At 33.2% G+C, this 21,153-nt stretch overlaps 1 protein-coding gene across 1 annotated transcript in view; it reads left to right on the top strand.

The window, feature by feature from the left end:
• KPNA3 (karyopherin subunit alpha 3) overlaps nt 1-21,153 on the top strand; it is a 97,267-nt gene that overhangs the window by 50,336 nt on the left and 25,778 nt on the right. The window contains exons 2-6 of the mRNA XM_051987361.1: nt 6,498-6,542; nt 15,845-15,934; nt 16,072-16,101; nt 16,187-16,239; nt 16,372-16,467. Of these exons, the coding sequence (XP_051843321.1) occupies nt 6,498-6,542; nt 15,845-15,934; nt 16,072-16,101; nt 16,187-16,239; nt 16,372-16,467 (314 nt within the window). The remainder of the gene's footprint in view (nt 1-6,497; nt 6,543-15,844; nt 15,935-16,071; nt 16,102-16,186; nt 16,240-16,371; nt 16,468-21,153) is intronic.

Raw genomic sequence — 21,153 nt, 5'->3', positions numbered from 1 at the left:
TGTATACATCAATTCTTTTCCTTTTTTGTTTTTTATCTCTTTGGGATATAGACTTAGTAGTGGTGTTGCTTAGTCAAAAGTTATACGTAGTTTTAAAGCCCTTTGGGCATAGTTCCAAACTGCCCTCCACAATGGTTGAATCAGTTCACAATAGTGCATTGATGTTTTAATTTTCCCATATCCCCTCCAACAGTTGTCATTTTCCTTTTCTGTCATGTTAGCCAATCTGATGTGAGCTCAGAGTTGTTTTAATTTGCAGTTCTCTGATTAGTAGTGATTTAGAACATTTTTTCATATGACTATATATATCTTTAATTACTTTTTCTGGAAATTCTTGTTCATATCCTCTGACTTTATTAATTGAGGAATGATTCTTATTTCTATAAATCTGATTTACTTTTCTATGTTTGAGAAATGAAGTCTTTATTAAAGAAATTTCCCGTAAAAAAATATTTCACAAAAATGATTACCAATTGTATATTTTCCCCATCTGATTTTCTCCCTGTTTATCCTACTCTCTTTCTCTCTTCTCTCTCTCTCCCTGTCCATTCTTAAAAGTGTTTTGCTTCTGATTTTTATCTCCCCGAATCTGCCCTCCGTTCTGTCAGGCCTCTCATCCCTCAAATCCTCTGACCCCCTACTTCTCTTATCCCTTTTGCTTCCTACCTTCCTGTATGAATAGATTTCTACAAATCACAGAGCAGTATTCCTGTTACTTTTATTACATAGTATTCTTTTACATTCATGCAGCTTTTTATCCATGCCCCATTCAATTTGCACCTACTTTATTGCCAGTTGTTTGCTAACAAAATAGTGCTTCTGTGAATATTTTGGTATACCAAAATTCATTTACAGAACATATCAATGCCATCAACAATCCCTTCAGTATTGACTATTTTAAAAGTCTTAGCCTCTTGACCAGTTTGTAAAGTCAGAATCAGAGTTAAATTGTTCATTTCTCAGATTAGTAAGCATTTGGAAGAGTGGAACAGTCCTTCATATGACTGTTAATAATTTTCAGTTTCTTTTAAGTTCATGAACTTTGACATTTATCTGTCAGGGATAAATCTTAGTAATATATTTGTGTACCAGCCTCTGTTTTCCCCAACTGCTTTCTAAGCATTTCTCCCATCATTCTTTTACATAATTGATTTTGTTAAAAATGTATTCTCATTTATTTTCATCTCTTTAGATTGAATCCATTATTTTAGTCTGTCACTATCTTTTGGGACTCTTGATTCTGTTATCCATCATATTATATTTCTCAGCTTCTTGCTATCTGCAAATTTTGGTAAGCGTGCCATTTATGAATTTCTAATCTCTCAAATTTGTGTAATGCTTTACTGTTTAAAAATTATTTTTCTGTCAACAAGCCTATGAGTTTGATAATTTGCCTTTGATAAAATGATAAATGTAGCTGGGATGAAGCCCAATCCTTGGATCAGCCCAGTGGAGATGCCCTTTTTCAGTGACATGACTTCATTACATTCATTGTTATTGGTCATTCAACCTTTTCTCAATATACTTAGGTACTTAGTTTAGATGTTCCATTTGGTCCACAGGAATCTGAAAGTCAGCATGGTATATAGTAATAAGGAGACTGGTTAGAAAGTAAAAGGATTTGAGTTTAAAATACCAATTATAATAGATATATTTGGGTACATCACTTCTCCTTTCTAACTGTATTAACTTGAAGACTAGGGCATGTGGACTTAACAGATGGTCTCTGATTTCTAGGATTCCTTCCAACTCCAAATACTATAAATCAGACTTTGTCAAACACCTTGTTGAAATTCAGGTATGCTATATCTACAGTATTCCTGTAGAAAACTACTGATCTAGTAACTTAGTGAAAAAGTAAGTGAGGTTATTCTGGAATAACTTGTTCTTAATAAACCTATAATGCCTCGATTTCCTTACTGAATGTTCTCAAGTCATCTTTTAATCATTTGTGGAATTTTTCTAGAAGTGGACATGAAACACATCAGTTTAGACCATCTTATTTATATTGGATTTCAGTTCCTTCTTAATTTTTTTTTTAACTGTCCTGTCTAGTTTTTGAAGATCAGTTTCTTTGATAGAGATGACAGAAGCAAAATAGAAATTGAGAGATTTTGCTTTTCATTTGGCCTGTCATATTGGAAACTGAATGGATGCCCATCAATTAGAAATTGGCTGAATAAATTATGGTATATGATAGTTATGGAATATTATTGATCTGTAAGAAAGGATCAGCAGGATGATTTCAGAGAGGCCTGGAGAGACTTACATGAATTCATGGATGCTAAGTGAAATGAGCAGAACCAGGAGATCATTATACATGACAACAATAAAATTATACAATGGTCAATTCTAAGGGACATGGCTCTCCTCAACAATGAGATGATTCAAACAAGTTCCAATTGTTCAGTGATGAAGAGAGCCATCTACACCCAGAGAGAGGACTGACTGGATCACAACATAGCATTCTCACTCTCTCTGTTATTTGCTTGCATTTTGTTTTCTTTCTCAGTTTTTTTTCTTCTTAAGCCGATTTTTCATATACAACAAGATAACTGTATAAATATGTATACATATATTGGATTTAACATATATTTTAACATATTTAACATTATTGGACTACCTGCCATCTAGGAGAGAGAGTAGGGGGAAGGTGAAGAAAAATGTGGAACATAAGGTTTTGTAAGGGTCAATGTTGAAAAATTACCCATATATATGTTTTGTAAATAAAAAACTTTAATACAAAACAATCAATCAATCCTGACACAGATGTTTACTATTTTGGTGATAATGGGAAAATCACTTGACCTCTCTAGGCTCCAGTTGTCTCATTTATAAAATGAAAGACTTTGATTCCAAAAGTCCCTTTCAATTTTAGAATTTGAATCCTACAATTTTGCCCCCAGGTTAAGGTTGTTTAAGGCCTTATTTTGTTGTTCTTAATATTTTAGGGCGGTTTTGTTTTGTGTTTTTGTTTTTTGGTGTTTTTTTCTTTCTTTTTTAAAAATTTTTAATAGCTTTTTATTTATAAGTTATATGTGTGAGTAATTTTACAGCATTGACAGTTGCCAACCTTTAGTTCCAATTTTTCCCCTCCTTCCTAGATGTCAGGATGACCAATACATGTTAAATATATTAAAGTATAAATTAAATACAAAATAAGTATACATATCCAAACTATTCTTTTGCTGTACAAAAAGAATCTGACTCTGAAATATTGTGCAATTAGCCTGTGAAGGAAATCAAAAAATGCAAGCAGGCAAAAATATAGGGATTGGGAATTCAATGTAATGATTCTTAGTCATCTCCCAGAGTTCTTTCGCTGGGTGTAGCTGGTTCAGTTCATTACTGCTCCATTGGAACTGATTTGGTTCATCTCATTGCTGAAGAGGGCCAGGTCCATCAGAATTGATCCTCATACAGTATTGTTGTTGAAGTATATAATAATCTCCTGGTCCTGCTCGTTTCACTCAGCATCAGTTCATGTAAGTCTCTCCAGGCCTTTTCTGAAATCGTCCTGTTGGTCATTTCTTACCGAACAATAATATTCCATAATATTCATATACCACAATTTATTCAGCCATTCTCCAATTCATGGGTATCTATTCAGTTTCCAGTTTCTGGCCACTACAAAGAGGGCTGCCACAAACATTCTTGCACATACAGGTTCCTTTCCCTTCTTTAATATCTCTTTGGGATATAAGCCCAGTAGTAACACTGCTGGATCAAAGGGTATGCACAGTTTGATAACTTTTTGAGCATAGTTCCAAATTGCTCTCCAGAATGGTTGGATGTATTCACAATTCCACCAACAATGTATTAGTGTCCCTGTTTTCCCACATCCCCTCCAACATTCTGCATTATCTTTCCCTGTCATTCTAGCCAGTCTGACAGGTGTGTAGTGGTATCTCAGAGTTGCCTTAATTTGCATTTCTCTGATGAATAATGACTTGGAGCATTTTTTCATATGGCTAGAAATAATTTCAATTTCTTCGTCTGAGAGTTGTGATACTTAATATTAGAATATACCCAGCAATGCTTTTCCTTATCTATTAGAAATTTAAGAGTAAGTAGCTGATAGGCAAGAAAATACATAGATTGGTAAAGAATTTTTTAAGGGAACAGGATACCAAATGCAGATTCTAGAATTGTATGGAGAAGTTTTGACATGACATTAAGGGTGAAAACTCAGATTCAAAACAAAAAGCACTGTCTGGTATTTTTAAGTTCCTAGGAGAGCTGTAGGAGAGATTATTTTGAATAAAGAAGAAAAATGATAAAAGTTTCAACAAATATGCTGGTAACCTCAATTCCTATACATTGTTTGTTTTCTAGTAATCTCTGACATAGCAGTAAAAAAATTAACACCTTTGACAATTGATCAAATGTGTTGTGCTGCACTAAGTATGGGATTCAAGGAGTACTACATATGGACACTAGAGAAACCACTGATTTCTTAGTTGGAAGTGATGAGTTTGATCATTTCAATTAACTGTGAAACTAGTTTAAAAACTTTTAAAGTTACTTAGTGCAGTCAGTCTACATTTCATCACAAAACTTTCTTTTTCTTTTTCCACTTAATTTAATGGGATCTGCAATACTACTGAAGTTAGAAGCAAATGTTTGAGGGAGTTAAACCCATGAAGTCCCATAGTACACACCACTAGAAAAAAATCAGTTCAAATCACATCTCTAATACTTAATAACTTGGTAACCTGGAGAAAGAATAGTCTTCAAACTACAATATTGAGCTTGATTTCAATAATGCACAAAAGAAATTACCTGGATTTTTAAGGGATAAGTATTTCAAACTAACCTCTTCCTTTTTTGACATTATTAAACTGATATAGGAGAATTTACCTGGATTTTAAGAGGCATTTGAAAAATCTTTCTCAAAAATATATTTGGATATGGCCTGGAATTATGGTATACTTGGTTTTGTTTGAAATTGGTTTGAATGAGTAGATCCAAAGAATTTTGATTAAAGATTTCGATTAGAACTCTTCTTATCTCTGTTGTGACCACATTTTTATGAATGACTTGGTTAAAGCTTCTACTTCATTCCTTCATCATGATAGGGAGTTGACCCTGGATCCTTTGAAGTCTATGCCAATGAAGTACAGATTTTGGCAGGTTGCCCTTACTGGAAAGGCTTCTAATGAGGGTCAAGTGAGAGGCTTTGTGACCTTGTTGGCTGTCTGAGTTCATTACTGGCAGGTTAGCTGTTAGTGTGTATGCATGATTGATCTACATAGGTAAATACATACATACATATAAATATGTGTGCATGTATGTGTATATGTAATTATATAAATATATGATATGTGAGAAGTGTGTGTTAGAAATTTGCAATAGTCCTAATTGAGCTTGATTAAAATGACAAATGGTCCTTAAGCTTTTATAGCCTTCCTTTACTTCTGCAGTGATAGTAATAGACTAGTAGAAAAAGGATCTGAGAGTATGAAACATTCCTAGTTCTTATATTGTATCCATTCCATCCATTCAGTTGTTAGAGTAATTTTCCTTAAAAGCTAGTTTGATAAAATTGCCCTTTCCTGCCACCTCCCCCACTCCAGGAACTCTAGGATCAAATATAAAATACCTTGTTTGATGTTGAGTCCTTCATCTCCTGCCCCTTTTCTATATTTTTCAATTTTGTTTTTTTTTACACTTTACTTCCCTTCACATACTCTGCAATCCAGTAAAACTGTCCTCACTGTTCCTTGGACAAGACAAGGTTTTCTTCAGGCTACATACATACATATATGAAGTCTTTGATAATCCTCTTTAATCTTAGTGCCCTCCTTCTTGGGTTACTCCAGTTATCATTCTCTCTCTGTCTCTGTCGGTCTTTAATGCTCTGAGTTGTGTTGTCTAACAAGAACTTCTGTGTACTATGTTTGATTTGAGTTATTTAGTGTTCTCCACAGTAAGAAATATTGAACTTTATGGGATTATCATCTTTTTAAATTGTGTGTGTATGTTTTTTTAAAAAAGTTGAAAGACCAGGTATTACTTTTATTTTGTTCTAGAATTTACAGATTGTTAACCCAGAGAAGGATAGAAAGGAAATATGCATCAGTAATAGTGGCAAAAGAAGTGATTAGAATGGAAAGCCAGACCCTAGAAGTTTAGAGTCAAATTTATAGTGTTTATGTGCATTGTGCATATACATATGCAAGAAAAGTAAGCGATTATTTCACACAAACTACATTTTTCAACCCCTATTTTAAATATTTTTTTATGTTTCATATTCTCAAATTTTTCTTTTTCTTTATTCCAGTAAACATGGACTTTCCTTTTCAGTAATTCCTATAATGTTGCATCTCTAGATAATTGGATGTAAAAAGTGACATGCCATGATAATTTTAAAAATATTTGACCTTTCTTTAATTTTTATAAGTATCTATGTCTGAAAAAAATTTTCACACAGCATTATAAACTTTGTTGATCTTTTTAGATTTAGCTATTTATTTCTTTTTTTTTTATCTTTTTAGACTATGAGAAGACACAGAAATGAAGTAACAATTGAACTTCGTAAGGTAAGAGATTTATGATTTTGTTACTCATGTTAATTTTCTTTTTTAATGTTAAAATTATGCTTAATCTGAATGATAAGCTATGGTGAATCTTTATTCTTCATCATGCAGAGCTCCTGAAACTGTAATGTTAATAAAAGTAGTAATGGATGCTTCTCTGAACCTTCAGTATCTCTGTTACAATATTATTATTCAACAAGGATTTGTATGTTTGGTTTGTTCACATCATATTATTCCAGTTTTGTCCATTACTGTCTTTAGAATTTTTGTTTATTATCTTTTACTTCTGACTTTCTAATAGAGAGGATTTCTGAAATTTATTTTCATCATAATGAAAGAAATTCTATCAATTACTAGATGAGAAAACAAAATTTTTTAATCAGTTCTATTTGAGAGTTATGTTTTTATTGCAAATTAGAATATATACTCTTTACATCTCTCCCTGTCTCTGGACTCCTTATTTAGGACTATTCCATTCTCAACAATCAATTTACATTTATCTTTTAAATTTTTCTCCATTTAGAAGAAGTAAAGATTTGATTCTGTCAGGACTTTGGAAATTTGGAAATGGGAATTTAGAAAGATAATGTTGACAATGTGGTGTAAAAGAAAGGATGCTGGGCTTAATTAGAGTCATGGATTTGGGCTTTGTTTCTGACATTTACTAGCATCATGACCATGGCACTCTTAATTTTTCTGAGCCTCAGTTTCCTCCTCTGTAAAATAGGAATAATAGATCCCTTGTCTTGTGTAAAAGGTACATATAAATATGAATTATTGTATATTGTATTGTATATATGATATAATATTATATACTGCTTCTAATATATGTATTAACTCTGGAAGATTTGATTACATAATTGGACTCTTTGAGATTGACTAAATGTTTATTCTCTTTAGCTAGAATGGTTTTCTATAATCTGCTGATAAATGAATAGAGAAACCTCAAGAAACTGTTAAAAATTAAACTATAGTACTTTGTCTTTTTGTTAAAAACTTTTGTGAAGAGGTTATCTGAACATAAAAACATAGTCTAGATGTTGTCCCCTTGTCCCCATTTTTTAAAAATAAAATATGCTTTAAAATGTTTATTTTAAAACATTTTGTTTCTGGGGGCAGCTAGTTTGTGTAATGGACAAAGCATTCAGGAAGACCTGAGTTCAAATGTGGCCTCAGATACTTAACACTTCCTGGCTGTGTGACCTTGGGCAAGTCACTTAACCCCAATTGCCTAAGCTAAAATAAAGAAAGAAACTGTTTCTTTTTTCAAGTTTAAAGAAACAAAGACTAGATATTTGTTAAGGTATTCTGGGGATATTGACCTTTCGATTTTTAATTTCTTTTTCTCATAGTTTTTCAAGTAACAAAGGTTATGTAGTTAGAGGATATATGAGAAATATGAGCAATATTTTTGTTGTGATTGGGAAAATCATTTCCAGTGATGTTTATCAAGTACTGTATTGCTTCTATTTTATATGGCAGTCAATCCAATGGCTCTCAGTCCAGTGAACTATAAGGATTAGGTCTTCCTTATTGTCCTTCAGAAAAGAAGAGAACTATGAAAAGAATCAGTTTAATTGACATTCATTTGACCATTGAAATATTATATTGTTATTAAGACAATGGTTTTAATTTACCTACAGAATTCTCTTTCACTTAAAAATTACATAACTTTTTGCTTTTCTGATCTTTATATGAAATTTGGTACTAATATTAATATATAAGGTTCACTGTATACTGATCATTTTCTACCCTCTTCTTTTTTGGTAGTCACTAGAGATAGTGAACATCAAGGAGATCAGTATCACTGCAGAAGGGGAGTAAATTGTAGGAAAGGTAGGAAGGGACTAGGTGATGAAGGTCTTTGAAAGCCAAAGAGAGGATTTTGTATTGGGGTCTTAGAAGTCATAGGGAGCCACTGAGGTTTATTGAATAGGATCGGACCTGCACTTTAGGAAAATTATTTTCATGGCTGAATGCAGGATGGTCTGAAAGGAGGAGAGACTTATAGACACAGGCTATTACAGTTGCACAGGAATGAGTTGATAAAGACCTGCACCAGATGAGAGGAGGTGTATGTGAGTGATGTTACAAAGATTAAATGAACAGGCCTTGGCAACAGATGATATGTTGTCAGCGAGAGACTGCAAAGAGTCAAGAATTATACAGGTTTCAATCCTGAGTGCTTGGGAGGACAGTGGCATTTTCAACAATAATAGGGCAGTTAGGAAGAAGGTAAAATTTAAGGGGAAAGATCAGTAATTTATTTTTGTCAATGATGAGTTCAAGATAACTACAAAACTTGTAGTTTAAGATGTCCAGTAGGCCATTGGAGTGGAGACTGGAAGTCAGGAGAAAAATTAGATTTGGCTTAGGAGATTTAAGAATCTTTGACATAGGGATGATGATTGATTCTTTGTATGGATGTTAATAAGATCATCAAATGAAACAAGAAAAATAGAATAATGCTTAGGAAAGAAACCTGTGTGGCACACATGGTTAGTGGACATGACCTGCATGAAGATCTAAGAAAGGAGAGAAGTCCACCAGATGAGAGCCAAGTGACAGTAGTGTGGTGATAGCCTAAAGAGAAGAGACTGAAGAGAGTGAATGATTGACAGTTTTAAAAGCTACAAAGAGGTTCAAGAAAGATCAGACTCAAGAAAAAGTTCTTGACTTGGATAATTAAAATTAGGATTGGGAAGCTAGGTGGTCCAGTGGATAGATCACTGGGCCTGGAGTTAGGAAGACTCACCTTCCTGAATTCAAATTGGCCTCTGACACCTATTAGCTCTGTGACTGTGGGGAAGTCCCTTAACCTTCTTTGCCTTAGTTCCTTATCTTTAAAATGAGCTGGAGAAGGAAATGAAAAAATCACTCCTACATCTTTACCAAGAAAACCCCAAATGGGGTCATGGAGAGTTGAAATCAACTGAAAAATGACACAATTAAGAGATCATGTGGTAACTTTTGAAAATAGTAGTTTCAGTTGAATAGTAAGGTTGGAAGCCAGATAGTAGAGAGTTAATAAAAGAGAAAGTGAAGAGTACCAGTCATAAGTATCTTTTTCAAGAAGTTTAGCCATAAAAACAATAGAGATATAGGACAGTAGAAGGGATAAATTGATCAAGTGAGTTTTTGAGGGCAAGGGAGGAATGGACATTTTTTAAATATCGGGAAGCAGCTTTTCCCAGTTTACTGGGAAAGATAGAGATAGAATGGGGATGATAAAGAGGGAACAAGCTTTTGGAAAAGTTAGGTTGGACCAATTGTGCATGTGTAAGATTTTTGTTTTGTCTTTATGAGAATGGTATAAAGGAGGAAATAGTAGAGACATTTGAATGATGTAAGATGAAGAGCAGGGAAGAAGGAGCTCTCAGCTAATAATCTCAACTTTTTCAGTGAAATTTGAGCCCAGATTCTTAGCTGAAAAGGGAGCCATAGGAGGTTTGGAGAATGGTAACAATAAGAAGTTCAAAATCTTATTGTACCTTGAAATAGTGTGGAATCTGAAATTTTGCTCTTTAGAAGTACCATAGGGAGATGACAACTTACCAGTTTAATGGTCCTGGCTAAAAAGTATTAGCTTCAATTGGGGAATCTAAAAATGAGATGAGGCTAAGTAGAAATAATGAAAGATGCCAGGTAGAAATAATGAGAGACATCAATTGTCTAAATATAGATCAACAAAACATTTAATTGTGGTGAAAAAAGGAAATGATATTTTGGTATAGGAATTTCTATTTCTATTTCTATTTTCTAGAGTTGATCATTTTAAAGTCCAGAAGGAAAAGAATATAAAAGATATTTTAAATAAACATATTTACTCCTGAGTATTTAACAGGAATTAATTATCTGAGTGAATCACTGGTCACATTAACATTAAACATTCTAACAGGAGAGAGGTGATTAACTATAAATAAAGCTAAACATGAATAAATAAAAAATTTTAATTCCTGAAGAAGTATAATATTTTCCACTTTTTTGTTTTACTCATTCCCTCTGCATAATTAAGGCCCTTATCTTGCTTATTTGACTCAGGTGAAGATATGATCTTATTTATTTTATGCCTTTCTTAGTTCTCTGTTAGGAGATGTTTTGAAACACCTTTATAAAAATCTGTTAATGACTTAGTGATTGCTTTTTTGGCTTCCTCTGAAGTATGAGGTACATAGATATCTTGTTGACAAAGTATCGTGTACCAGAAGACTTCTTGATAGTTATTTGTAGCTTTTTGCTTTTAAGCTACATTAGAGAAGACACTATTATCTAATGAAATAAGTCCTACTTCATTTTATTTTGTAGGGAAAAGTTTTGGTGCAAGAGAGCAAGTGAATAGCAAATCTGCACTGTGTTTTAGAGATTTGGGGGAATTTTTGGAGATATCATAGAGCAGATCACCCTAAATGAATGTAGTGTTTGCCAAGCTTATTTTGGAAAGTTAGCCAGACTAAGAAAAGTACAAGTGGCTGAGCTACCTATTACAGTGGAAATGAGTAATTTAATGGCTTTTTAAAATGTTTTCTGGTAACATTTGTTTTGGTCTGAAGTTGAGTAGCTGCAATTCAAACTTTGGTTGAACTGAGGTGATAAATGACATTGAAGAAGGGAGGACAAGTGTTAGATTAATCCTAACTTTTAAAAATGTTTCTTACTGGAAGAAATAATGGTATCATCATCAACAACAACATTTATACCAACTCTCTTTATCAGAACTCTAAAGAGAGCCAGTAGAATACTTTTGAATTGTCTCTAAGAAAGAAAACGTCATACTTCCCTGAGCTTTTTTTTTTTTTTTTTTTTTTAATAAACCTTAGCTATCCGAATCAGAGGTGTCAGAGGTGTCAAACCTAACAACACAGTTAGAATTAGATTAAAGTTTAATTGAAAAATATTTTAACAAAATAAATAAAAATACAACATATATAATTTTAACTTGGGTTTTTTCTTTAAGTTAAGGTGTAGCTCCCAGGAATATCTTTCTATTTGAGTTTGACATCACTGATCCAAATTGTTTCCCAAAAGCTTTTCTAAATTATTATTGACCATTAATGTTTCTTCTAGCAATATTAGTTTTAGGTTGAAATAATGATATAGTTGAGTGATTTTTATTATATACTTTTGTATATTTGGCCCCCATATATGTCAATGCAAATAGTAATACATAATGATTCTAGGACTCGTAGCATAATTTTACTTTAAATGATTATAGATATATGTCATGTGTTTTGTTTTAATGACATTTCTAATAGACATAATATAGCTATGATTTATTTAATAACAAGTCTTTGATTATAAATGAAACTCCAAATATGCCATTGTTGTTATGGGAAATTAGGATATGTTTTATGAAAATATGCTTTATGACAATTTCCAGGAACCTTTTGATGCACCACTGAAAAAGGATGCACTTTTTAATGCCTTAGTAGAAGGTCCAGGATAGTGTGTGGACAAAGGACAAAGAAGATCAGGTGTTCAAAACAAAGGGAGGATAATTGACAAATTAAGGCTTTCATGTCAGAGCTTCTTTCAAAAAATTACCTGGTCAAGGAAAATAAGAGGAAATCTCCTAAATGTTGTAAACTAGATCGGCAAACAGCCTAAAACATAATGCAGGGATTATCTTAACATATGTTTTTAAGACGTCAAAGAGAGAAAGCTTTTTTTTATAGTGACCTCAATGCAAAATGCGTAGGTAGGATCACAGGCTTTTAGAATTAGAAGAAATTTCATATATATTATTTAGTTTAATTATCTAAACAGTAATTGTCTTAATAATATTATTGAGGGGTGGTCATGCAGCATTCATTTGAAGAGCTGTACTAAAAGGGCTCCATTCCTTCTTTTGACAATCTATTATACTTTATGTTAGGAAGTTTTTTAACTGTTAAAACAATAAAAAATTTTCCTTTCTGCAACTTACAATTGTGCCTCACAATTGTTCCTACTTAGGTCCAAATAAAAGTCTCCTCCTTTTGCAAATACATGAGAATAGTCATCATGTTTCCTCCCAAGTATTTAATGAAGTTCCCCAATTCTTTAAATATATTCTTTTTATTTCATGGTTTCCAGACCTCTCACCTTCCCAGTAAGCCAAATGCCCTTTTAAATGGAGGTGCCCAAATGTGAAAGTGGGTACTACATGTGATATGGTCTGAACAGAGTGCAATAGTGATATCTTTTCCCTCTTTCTGGGCACTATACATCTTTTAATATAGTCTAAGATAGCATTTTGCTTATATACACAAATTGTGGTTTAGTCATACTTTCACACCATATTTTCTAAGTCCAAGTGTATTATTTTACATTTATCCCAGTTAAGTTTTTTTCTTACTTGATTTGCCCTATCACTATAATCTTGTTTCGTGCCATATTTATTTATAATAAGCCTGGCACTTGTGTCTTTAATATTGATCAAAAGAGGGTCAAGATCATATCTTTAGAATATTCCACTAAAGAATTCCACTAGTTGTATAAAACTATTCAACTAGTTTTTGATTCAGCTGACTATATAGCCCAAATCTCTCCATCTTGTCTATAACGATAGTATGAGAAACTTTAATAATAATAGCTAGCATTTATAAATCACTTTTATTTTGATCTTCACAAAAATCCTGCTATGATCATCCCCAGGATGTTATTGTTCTCAAGAAAGGCACAGAGTGGTTATGTGACTTGCTCAAGATAACACAGCTAGCAAGTAGATGAGGGTGCATTTGAACTCAGGACTTCCTGACTCCAGGTCCTAAACTTTTCCTTTGCACCACTCAGCTACTTAACTTATTCCTTTGTTGAAATCTTGGCCAAAATCTAATGTGGAGTTGTTCTTTTTTTTTTTTTTTTTTTTTCCATAATCTAACTGCTCTCCCCCAAATGAAGTTGTCCTTTTCTTGATAAGAATACTATTTTCCCAGGTGTTCACAAACCATAAGCTTACCATTAAATAATAACCAAGTAAAGATATAAAATAAGAGGTAAAAATATACATGAAATAGTCAGATCTGAGTTTGAAGCAGAACCGTTTTGATAGTTGAGTGTGGGAAGATAGATTGTAGTAGGGAGAAACTTTTGAGTTAAGGAATCTGAGCAGGAGACTTTGGTAATAATGTAAGCACAAGATGAACAGGGTCTGCACCAAGGTGATGCTGGTGTTAGGGGAGGAAGGAGCACATATATGAGAACTGTTACAAAGAGAGAAACAATAGGACTTGCCACTGGTCAGCTCTCTATAAAAAAGTATCCAGTGCCCATGTAGTTCATCATAACTTTGTGTCTTGAGCCCATCAAGGACACATTCTCTACTTATCTTGGGTGCCTACTCCATAAGAGTAATTTTTTCTAGCCTTTCTAGTCTAAACATTGTTCTCCTTGACAGAGAAAATGGAAACAAATTAGAAGTCAAGAAACTTTCTACCTTTTCTCCATTGTTAGTTATTATTATTATTATTTTTTTTAATCCTTCAGTTTTCCTCAATATATCCCCAGACATCTTCATTATTTTTCTTAGCTTTCCTCTCCGGAGCCTTAGCTTCCAAGAGATTTTAGCATTCTTGATAGTCATTATTTGTAAACTGAGTTTCCCCAGATATCTATGCTAACACTAGTCTTAGGATCATTGTATTTAGATATAGAAATAGAGGGAAACTTTACAACATCATCTAACCCAACCTCCATTTAGATGAGGTAAATGGCTTGTTGAGATCATGAAGAATAGTAAGTAAACAGATCAGGAATCAAATCTAGATTTTCCCCCACTAAGTCCAAAATGCAACATGCTGCTTTTATTTAACATTTTCACTTAAAATTTGTAATAGGAAGTATCCTTTCAAGTCTCCTGGTTCATAATCAATACCATTGCAATACCATGTTGAAGACTTCTATTGAGCAGGTAGAAAAGTAGTTAATGGACTTTCGTTTAGGCAACTGCAAGGCAATACATTTAGGAGAAATTGATTGAAACTTTATTATACCAAATGCCCTTAATAGTATGTTGCTCTTGAATTATTTTTTATGATGTTTAAAGTAGGAGTTGGAGAGAAACAAACAAACAAAAAAAAAAACCCTACCTGTTTACATTTACTTAGGTAGATATTGTCAAGAATTCCTATGATGTAGGAAATTTAGCACCTGAGAAAAGGAGGATTTCAAAGGACATAAAAATCTAAGAAATAAACTACTATCAATAAAACCCATAGACTCAAATGTCTCTATAAAGAAATATATCTTAACAAGCAAGGGTAAACCCAACAATGCTAACGTAGGGAGACAAATTTGACTAGATATATTTCATGTAGACTGGGTGGGATGAGACTCATGACAGGAATATGACTTTAGAAGCAAATGTCTTATTCTAACAGAAAAGAATAAATTAAATGAATAGATAATAGATAAAATAATAGTGGTTGAAGAATGAAAAAATGTTTATATATATGTGGGAAATAGACTAATTTATTAAGCAAATCTGAGATATTGGCAGGTACCTTTTTAATTTCTTGAGATTAGCATTAAAAAGACATCACCAGACAGAATATTTAGTTGAATGGACCATAGACCTAATTAGACCAGTACTGCAATTTTTACTTAGCTTTCTTTTTTAATGGAATATATGCTAAGCAGCTTAAGTTTCTCATAGGTTGAAATTTGATTGTAGCCAGTATTACGATCATTGCACTATTGTACCTAAAGGTATATTTGGACTTAATAATTATAAAGAGTTTGCAAGATGCTTTATCATTAAAGTAATTATTTCAAAATAACTCATCTGATGAAAACAGTGTACAATGATATAAAGTGGAAACTGTTAAATGTTGCAATGACCAGGGTATATTATAAGTATCTGCATTTAAAGAGGTTTGCTTACACTTAGGATTTAAATAGAGGTAATCTGGATACCCAAGGAGGGGTTAGCCTTTTCTCCAAGCCAGTTTTAATTTTCAATTTTTGACTTGATTAAAATAGCAACACAAACAATTTCTAAGTAAATGTTCCTATCATAACTAACATAATAAATGCATTATATTGAATTTATATTGAAATTATATTGAAGTTTGTCACTTTCCTTGGTTTATTGCATATTTATTGACTGAAAACAAAGTATAACTTTATTTTTACATTCACATTCTGCACAATTGAATCAAATTAATCTCAGAAACAATAATATATGATTTCCAGCTGCTCCACTGTTAAAGCTAAGGTACAAAATCTTAGAATTTTTCATTTTTAAAAAAAGACCCATGATTGACATGTCAATTATCAATAGTGTCTTTCACTACTTGTTGACCAATTACTTATCATTTGTCTTTCAGAATAAAAGAGATGAACATTTATTGAAAAAGAGAAATGTTCCTCAAGAAGAAAGCTTAGAAGATTCTGATGTGGATGCTGATTTTAAAGCAGTAAGTTAAACATTTTAAGATCAGTTTTACAAAGAAAATTGGGTATATTTAGCTCAAACTATTAGCAGTATGCAGATTATATATATAACTATAATTTTGCAAAATTTTTTGCTGAATTATTTCTCTTTCTTTTTAAGCAAAATGTAACACTAGAAGCTATATTGCAGGTATGTTATTGATTTAACATTTTCATTTTAAAAGTTTGTATTTGATGCTTTCTGAATTTCTAAACTTTTACATTTGGTATTACAGAATGCCACAAGTGATAACCCAGTGGTTCAGTTGAGTGCTGTCCAAGCTGCAAGGTAAAACTAATTTTTTCTAAGCGAGAGTTGTTTTATTATGTGTTAAGTGCATAGGTATGAAGTTAAGAAATTCATTCTTTTGATTAAGAGTTTGATCTTTATAACAATTCTTAACTTTCATTTCTTTTCTAGAAAACTATTATCCAGTGACAGAAATCCACCGATTGATGACTTAATAAAATCTGGGATTTTACCAATTCTAGTCAAATGTCTAGAAAGGGATGATAAGTAAGTATAAATCTCTTTTGCTAGCCTTTTGCTTTCCCCCAATTAAAGAAAAAAATTGTAAGAGTTTATATCTTTTTTCTCTCCAATTACATATAAAGATTCAATATTGAATTTTACAATGAATCAACATACATTTTTGTAAGATTGAGTTTCAAAATTTCCTCTCTTCCCTCTCCCGAGATAGCAAGTACTCTGATACAAGTTTTACATGACTGTCAGGTTAAACGCATTTCCCTGTGAGTCGAGTTGTAAAAGAAGAATCAGAACAAAAAGGGAGGGGAAAAAAACATGCGAAAGGGAAAAGTGTGTGTGTGTGTGTGTGTGTGTGTGTGTGTGTGTGTGTGTATGCTTTGGTTTGCATTCAGGTTCTATAGTTCTTTTTCTGGGTGTGGTCATTTTCCCTCAGAAATCTTTTGGAGTTAAGACTTAGACTTTTTAGATAATCATATTGGTTCATTGTTTTCCTCTTAAAGTTCAATTATCTCATATTTATGGTACAAGTTTTTTATTATCACACTTTTTTGATAGTTTTTTTGATGTCCTTGTCTTTGGAAATCTAAGATGCTTCTTGTTTAAGAGCCTTTGAAACCTGTTTTCTAGAGTTGTCTTAATTTTTTATTCCTGAATGAATTCAGTAGCCTGATCTGTAGTGCTCTGGTATTCATTGATTTCTCTCTCTTAAAATAGCCTTGAAAATTTTGTTCTAAGGAGAGCTTAGGGCTTTCTAATCTAACTATATATAGACTAACCACATGTCGAAGACAATTTGAACTGTTCCAGAATCGAGTGACTCCCACTTAGATCAGGAATGTACTCAGCTTATGCATATGCTTCTGCAGCATTTGAGCCTGTATGCACTTTTGTAATAATGCTATGTTCTTTATTTATGGCCCATCAGAAATAGGAAATAAATTTTACTCACCTGGAAGAGTTTGAAATAGTTAGAGGGATGGGGAGGTGGAAATGGAGGAGCGGCATTTGAATTTAAGAGCATAGAACCCATTTACCAATGAGAATTAAGAATATTAATTTATCATATCTTAAAAGCTCAGCAATTTGAATTAATTGAGGAAGACAAGTCTGAGTTACAAATAATATTAACAGACATAGATTTTTATTGTTTTCAAATGCAGGTAGTAGTTAAAATGAAATAATTATATTTTACCTGTATATTGCCAAATAAATATCCTGAGGGAACTTGTTTGAATTAAAATGAATTTGACATAACAATAGTTCTGAATAATTATTCAGAAGGTGGGTCCTTTTAAAGTTTTTCTTAGTGCTTTGAAAGTGTGTATAAAATCCTTTCTATTCATTATCCATGAAATAATTTGCTTCCACTGTCCCCCATTAATCATTTATCTATGAAATTTTGGTAAAGTCACTATCAAGTTAATGGTTTTACTATACCTTTATAGTTTTATGTACACTAAGTCTTATGTACTAGTGATTTCAAATCCTTGTAGGTCATTATCCAGATCCCATTCTCCATCTTCTACTGCTTAATTACATTTTTCCATGCCCTTCAAACCTCCCACCCCAAAGTTCCATCTAAACATTATACTCTTCTTCCACTGTGCCATCTATAATGCCTGTTCCATAGGAATACACTTCCTTTCTTTCTAAATCTTTTCTTTTCCCACTCTCATCTTCTGGTTATTAACAAAACCTTGCTTCTTTCTGATAACAGAGCCGCCTTCTCCACCTTTTATAATACTGGCTGTACTTTATTCCCCTTAGTCTCTCGAGTCAAAGGAGAGATGGAATACTACTTTTGTTCCCTAATTTCCTATTATCACTCAGATTTTCTCCTTACCTCCATTACTCCTTCTTGGAGGTTTATGCTATTTATCTCTCAATGATTCTCTCTCAAGATTCACTCTCAATCCTAGTATCTATTTTCTAAACACCTACAGATTATATTCCCCTTCCAAGCTAATGATTTTGGTACCTGACTTATAGTTTTTCTCTCTTCTCCAAATTCTGCCCTCATACCTGAGGATTTCAGTATATGTATTGATTCTCCCTTAAATACCCAACTGAGTTCTTCCTCAGTCTGTTCATTTCTCATGATCTATTTCTCTGCCCACTTCAGCTATACACAAAAGTGGGCACACTCTTAATCTTACCCATAAATGTACTGAATCTCCATATGTGACCATTTCACTTCTCCCTCTACTGGCCTTCACCAAACTCTGCTCTTTGTCTACACTGTCAGCTCCAGTGCCTGGAGCCCTCATTTCTCTCCTAGACAATCATGCACTAGCTATTTTCTTCTTTCTCCCATGTTGACCCCTTCCAGGAAAAAAAAATTCAAATCTATTCTGTCTTTTTCTCTTGGTTTCCCTTTTAAATTTTTCCTGATTTTGCCCTGCTGAGTCTCAGTGTTAGATCACTCCCGTCATTTGTTGCCTTAGATGGAGAAAATCGCACAACTGTTTTGTACTACAGATTTGTGTAACACAATCTTAGCTGGCTTTTCACTGCTGCTATGTACTTCTGTTAACACCTCTCTTACCCACAATGACTCTTTCAGAATGTTTTTTTCCCCTCCTCAGACCACTCAGCTGAGCACCTTGCCTTATAGAACTTGAGGCTATTTACAATCAGCTCCATTATTTCCTCTTTTCTTTATTTCATATTACTCATATACCTTCTTCCACTGTTTCATCTTTGACTCCTTTCTCATATGGTAAAGTGACCTCTCGACACAAATAGTCCCAGTCTTCTCAAACAAATTGCCTTCTCTCATTTCCACTCTTGTCACTTGTTTTTAATTTTCCCCTATCTATTGGCTCATTCTCTCCTGCCTAAAAACATACTTGTTTCTCCCCCATACTAAAAAAAAAAACAAAAACAACTCTCCTTTGATCCTTTCTTATCTACTGTCGTCTAATATCTCTTCTGTCTTGTGTCTAAGATCCTTGAAATGGCCATCTACAATTATGGCCTCTCCTTTTTTCCTCCTCTCACTCAGTTCTTAACCCTTTCTAGTCAAGCTTTTGACATCATAATTCTACTGAAGCTTCTCTCTCTAAATTTAACAGCTCTCTCTTATTGCCAAATCCAGTGGCCTTTCCTCAGTGTTCAGTCTCCCTGCAGCCTGTGACGTTGTTCATCTCATTTCTTTTGCTTCCTTTCCTCCTTGACACTAATATCTCTAGGTTTTCAAAATGTCACCGTCTCCTGGTTCTCCTACTTATCAGACCACTTCTTAGCCTTATTTATTGGTTCCTTAACCACATCACTCCCTCTAGTCTTAGGTGTCCTACAAGAAGGTTTCCTGGGCTCTTTTCTCTGCTCCCCCAACACCCCGTGGGCTTAATTACTGTATTATGACAATTCTCAGATCTCTCTATCCTGCCATAACTTCTTTTCTGACCCCCAGCTGCCTTTTAGACATCTCAGATTGGACACATCTTTCTCCCCAAAGTCAGTATCCTTCTTCTCCCCACCTCCCTCATCCCCTGCTTCCCATTACAATGTACTATAGAAGACATTAGGTTTGCACCCTATGTGTTATCTTCAACTGCCATTGGGGGGGGGGGAAATGTATTATATTAGGTTGACATTAATCTGTAGTAAAATTCCAGAAAACCATGGATTCTTATGTTTAGAAAAGGAATATTTGAATACTAGAAATCATCTTGAGATCACTAAGAACAAATCAGGCTAAATTATGTCATTTTCTTTTTTGATAGTTCTTGAACTCTATGGAAATATTATAGTTGTTTTAATTTCAGCATGCTATTTGTTAAAAGTCTCTCATATCCTTGTGAATGAATTAGAAAAATCTGACCTAGATTATGCTCCAGATAGATAGTTTCTTAAGATCAAATCAAATTGAATGTGTAGCTTCTCCTTAATTAGATGGAGGTCTATAATGATATTGCACAGGGTTCTGCCCTTCCAAAACCTTTTATCATTGTTTTGGCCACTGTAATAGAAAAACATACTTAAAAGATTCACGAATTAAAAGGAACAGTTTACACTCTGGGTGACAACCAGGATCTATGAAATTTCAGCAAGTAGGAGCATTGAGCCATATCTAGAAAGATAAAATTTAATTTCGAAATTAAAATTTAATTTAATGAATGGCAAAAGCCTGCACTTAAGGTTAGGAAGTAGACATCCTAAGGACAGTGGATCACACAAATATTTAATGTTTTAATATTGTACAAATCTAACATAAATAAATGGCAACAACAACAAAACCTAAAGCAATAAAGTTAAGCAGTGTAGTTTCAAGAAGGAAATTTCATTAAGCTTGAAATTAATATTCTTAAATTGGAAACCTATCTTTAAGACTTCATAGCTGCACGACTACAAATGAATCAGTTAATGTAAAGCTTTGTAAAATGGGCATAACAATATTTAAACATCACACCTCATAGAACTGTTGAGATAAAGGTACTGTGATGTAAACTTCAAATTGCTATGTACTTGCACAAGTTATTGGGTGCATTAGTTTATGTATAATGTTTATAGTAAGAGATGTAATATTACTGTTGTACGCAGCCAATTCCTATCTTATTTAGAATGTTGAAAGTAGCAGCCAGAATGGTAATGGTACTTAAAAAGCCACACTATTTGTTGTTGATGTTTAACCTGGAAAAGAACTAATTATTCAAGAAACATTTATTAAGCATCTGCTGTATGTTCAATGATAGGGGCATAAAGACAAAT

The sequence above is a fragment of the Antechinus flavipes genome, chromosome 3 (genome assembly GCF_016432865.1).
Source record: "Antechinus flavipes isolate AdamAnt ecotype Samford, QLD, Australia chromosome 3, AdamAnt_v2, whole genome shotgun sequence".
NCBI lineage: Eukaryota > Metazoa > Chordata > Mammalia > Dasyuromorphia > Dasyuridae > Antechinus > Antechinus flavipes.
The sequence above is the reverse complement of the archived record's forward strand: the minus strand, read 5'-3'. Positions and strand labels throughout refer to the sequence as shown.